This window comes from Cariama cristata, unplaced genomic scaffold (genome assembly GCF_000690535.1).
Source record: "Cariama cristata isolate BGI_N322 unplaced genomic scaffold, ASM69053v1 C11505992, whole genome shotgun sequence".
Classification (NCBI taxonomy): Eukaryota; Metazoa; Chordata; class Aves; order Cariamiformes; family Cariamidae; genus Cariama; species Cariama cristata.
Window position 1 is genome coordinate 1 of NW_009646097.1, and position 4,684 is coordinate 4,684.

At 36.1% G+C, this 4,684-nt stretch overlaps 1 protein-coding gene across 1 annotated transcript; it reads left to right on the forward strand.

Annotated features, from left to right (window-relative positions):
• Positions 1–472: 472 nt before the first annotated feature.
• On the forward strand, positions 473–4,285 carry LOC104155048 (chromosome unknown open reading frame, human C20orf85; the record flags this gene model as incomplete). Its single annotated transcript, XM_009708741.1, has 3 exons — positions 473–554; positions 1,619–1,717; positions 4,147–4,285. Coding segments are annotated over 3 exons (320 nt in total), but the record flags the coding sequence as incomplete, so codon positions are not given.
• Between the last annotated feature and the right edge of the window lie 399 nt (positions 4,286–4,684).

Here is a 4,684-nt window from a genome sequence, read left to right on the forward strand (position 1 = left end):
AGTTTAGTCTTGTAAACGTTTTTCTCTCTCCACGCGCGCCCGTGTCTCCCTCCATCCTCCCGCTGGGTGTGAGGAACGGGGATAGGGCTGGGGCAGAGCGGGGGACGAAGGGTCGTTTCATCCGTCAACAGTAAATGAAAGTATGTATGAAAGGACATTGGTGCTTTCTCTTCAAGTTTTTTAAAAAATGTGCTGTAGCAAATCTGACTTCCTCCAATTCCTAACGTACACGTAATTTGCAAGGAAGTGTGTTCGCATGTACTGTTTCATTTCCGACCTATGGAAAATATTTCCCCATTACCTCTGAATCAGACCATTGTTAACTCATACATAAACTTGCTGGTTTGAGGTAAAGTTCTAAAGATTCATGCTAGAGTGCTGTGCTTTGTGACATTCATAGTTGGGTTTGCATTGGGTTTTTTTTTAATGAAAGCTTTCAGAATCATCTTAAATATTTCTCTGTTTGTTTCAGGAAAAAATACATTGAAAGTGAACTAGAAGCTGCAAGAAGATGGTCTCACAAATGGGGATTCTTGAAAGCACCTCTTGAGGAGGTAAAATTGATTGGCATATAAGCAACACATGAAATTTACTTGTATACAAATTTATCTGGACACTAAATTATGAGAGCACAGAAGATTAGAAAAGTACTGAGAATGCTTTACTAAGCTAGGTTCCCAGGTAACAAGTGCACTACTTTTAAGATGGGTTCAGGGTTTCAGTTTTCCTCTGAATAAAATATGGCAAGTGGTAATTTATATGCTGTGCATATTCTGATATATTTCTTTTGAGAAACATGACTCCCGATAGTGTTAACAAGTACTAGATGCACACTGACAGGAAAATATTTCCCCTTTGTCTATCCATATGGTAGTTTAAAAATCCAGGGGAAAAGGTTCTAGCTAATTAAATTTTCAGTGGGGGAATTTGCAACAAACGAAAATATTTGGAGAGATGTCTATTCTCGGTGATGTTTAGATATTTGATTACAGTAGCACATACTGTTACATTTAGAATCACAGTATTTTTTTCCTAAAGAACAGGATTGATGCAGCCCTTGCATAGTTACAAATGTAGTTTCCATGGGGCTAGAAGTACTTAACCTGTTTTAGGATTTTTTGGAAATTCCTGTAGGCATCCAAGTTAGCACCTTTGAAAACTTTGGTCCTCTAGGCTTCAACATCCATCCTTGATAACTATGGTCTGTCATGCATACTACCTTTGCACAGTACTAATATATCTACAGCTGGGAAGCTGACAAACTGTGCATTGTTACTACTGGTGAACATGTGTATTTAGCATTTATTAATCTTTGATTTGTGGTCATATAAGAGATATGTAAGATACATTTCTAGCCTTTTTTTTGACCAGTGTTGTAGTTAGGAGAGGTGGAATCACTCAGCAATATTTAGCCTTTCATCTGAAATTCAGAATTACACTTTCTGAAACCAAAAAATACATTACAACAATTTCCAAAGCACTACAATAAGTAGTTCTGTTTTAGATGGAAAGAACAGGGAGTTCAGATGCAACAATGAGGGGAATGGTGTAGATATCAGATATTACAGCATATTTCAAAAGATGAGTCCAATTTTTAATGTTAATGTTTTGGTTTTAGTTGATTGAAGGTGAAAAGAAAGAAAACACAAAGCCCAAGATACACCTTCCAGAACATCTCCAGGTTCGACCTGTGACACCTGTGGAAAAATACATTAAGGTTAGAAAATTAGATTTTAGAATTGCAATACAGCTATATCTGTCTTAAGAGACCACACAAGCTCTAAAAATCAGTTGTCTTGTAGAGGTGGGCCTTTAACTAAAGGTCAAAGTAAATTGTATTTGCAACCCGAGCAATGCTTTAAAAGCATTCATTTAAGACAAGGAATTGCCCTTTGGATATGGTTGTTAGTTCACAGAGCTTTCGCTGTACATAATCATCTTTCTGTAGAGCACCTCCCCCATGCACTCCTCTGTGACACCCAGTAACAGAACAGTCAACTGTACAGCTTAGTACAGAAGAGTGCTCACAGAGCCGTTTGTGACTGCTGACTATTCATTGCTCCAATATATGTGTCTTACTTCAAGGCTTATCATAACCTTAACTCTCAGTTTTAACTGTTGGTTAAGATGCAGTTATTTTTCTAGCTTTATTTAAGACAGTCTTCATTTTGGCAGAGACAGTGCCACTGCCATCTTTAATGGCACAAATTAGTAAGAAGCCAGTTCTAATGAGCCAATTCATAACCATTTGATTTTATATTATATGATTTATATCCATTTACATATTCAGAGTGTAAAAGTTGTCAAACAGCTGGAAATGAGAGTGGAATGTGACTGATGGTTTGATTTATAAATATACAGTGTCAGAATCACCAATGAATACGATAACTCTACAGGCAGCTAAACCAGTGACATTGTGAGAGGAACATATTCATAAAAGGGGAAGCAGAATATGCTAACAAAAAAGAAGGTTAGTCCACTTAGAGAAGATTGAGGAAGCAAAAGAGATTAGAAATTACTATTTGCTGAACTAGCTTTCTTTCAAAGGATTCCAAGGGTGGGGAGATAAGGTGAGGAAGTAGTAAAAGCTTTTACCGAGATTAAATTGAAACAAAAATTAAGAGCTAGTGCTGAGTGTGGCAGAGAAATGAAATGGCAGCATTTCTGCCATTAGTGCTACTTGTTCTTCAGTTGTGTCTCAAGCCTCCAATTTCAGTTAAGTTTACCTCTGCTTCAGCACAGCGAGGGCGTATGTGTGTTAACACATCACGCAGACAGTTATCATTCGCTAAAGTAGCATGCATAGCCTGGTGCATACTGAAAAAGGATCATAGTTTCAATTTCACCTCAGAATCTTTATTTGCTAAGAAAGATAAGTCTTCGCTGTGATTTAAATCAGACTTTACATATTCAGAATGAAGTTTCTTAAGTCCTTATTCAGAATTATGTGTCTTTCTGCACATTTACCTTCATGGTAACAGTCATCATATCTGTTCTTCTCTGTAGGTTAGATTAATAACTGCTTCTTCACAGTCCCTTCCGCCAGATCCTAAGTGGGGCATGATTTCCTTCATTATCCTGCTCAGTGGGTGGCACCTTTGGCCATTAAAATTATCTTTTCAGAGGAACTGCTCCACCTAAATATCATAAACATTTTCTAATCTTGGCCAAAGAACAAAGTGAAGCAACTCTGGCAAGAGAACTGAAACATTGTTCTCTTGCTGTGTATTTCTCTACGAAGTCCCCAGATGCTAAAATGATACAACGTGCCCAACTGAGATGATTCAGCCAAAGTAAGCACAGCAGTCAGTGAACAAAGACTGTTGGCTTTTGTTTTGTTTCCTTTTTAGCTAGATTAGTTGCAGATTAACTTGATGCTTACCCATCTTTTAAAGCAGAAAGAAGGTGGAACGAATAAGTAGTTTTTGATGCAAAAGCCAGCTTGGTCAGTAATATCTTTAGCATTTGGCCACAAAACTATTATTCCATAGCTGCATTGCTACTAAATACATTACAGCAGGTATAAAATGCCATTTCTCCTGTTTAGAGAAGTTAACTAGTTTTAAAGATTACTAATAGTAGTAGTATTATTCTGTAAGGAGAAAAGCTAAAGCTGAAGATAAAATACTTCTAATAATCATGTAAAACCAGTAAAGGCCTTAGAAAAGTACTGAGCAAAACTTTGAGTTAAAAAAAAAGTATGCTAACATACACTACTAAACAATAACTTTGCTTTTTGATTTCCTGTTAGACATATCAATTTAGGCACTAAAAGACTTTGTTTTTTGTAAGGGTGGTAAATGAAAGTTAGTTACTTCATTGGAATTTGGCCATTTTACTTCTCTCTTTCTCTGTGCCTTGCTGTAGAATGGGACCAAAATTATTCTAATGACTTTTTAAATTATAAACTATCCTGTGTTATAAATAAAACTTGTATGCAACTGGGCTATCTTTCAAAGTTCTTATTTCCTTCCATTAATGTCAGTGTATGTTCAGGATATTAATTCAGCAGATTGCATCTAAAACCACTATTTTTTATAAATTCTCATTTCCATCAATACCACAGCACAAAAGAGGATGTTGCATGACAGAATTATGATCAAAAACCTTCTAATCATTGAATTCTACATGTTATTTTTATTCTAGGTGGTTCCATCCCCTCCAGTACCTAGAACTACCCAGGGGTTTATTGGCTGGAGATCAGCTGTTCCAGGGTTGGAACTTGAGCGTGGTTTTCAAATCCAAAGCTGCAAAGGTACCTTTTTTAAGGATTTGAAGTGGCCATGTGAGCCCTCTGACTGACATTAAGAAATAAGTTAGGCATATAGATCCATTTGCATCCCTAACTACACATTCTATAATGGACTGTTGGACTGTTAAACATTTATGCTTTAAAAATGATTTATGTAAACATCCACAATCATTTTGATAAAGTGTGAACATTTAAATGTAGCATTTTACTTGTTACTGATTTTTTGAAATCTGTGGCATCCAAGCTGTTAACACTGCTCCAGGTTTACTTAAAGTAACAATGAATAAACTCATATAAAGGTCACAGAGCAGGTACTACTTTTATTAGCATTAGTAAGACTATGATTTTAAAATATTTATTGGAAGTCTTTAAAAAACTTATTTTCTAATGACAGAGCACATTTTTCCAGGCAAGGTTATGGAACAGATCATC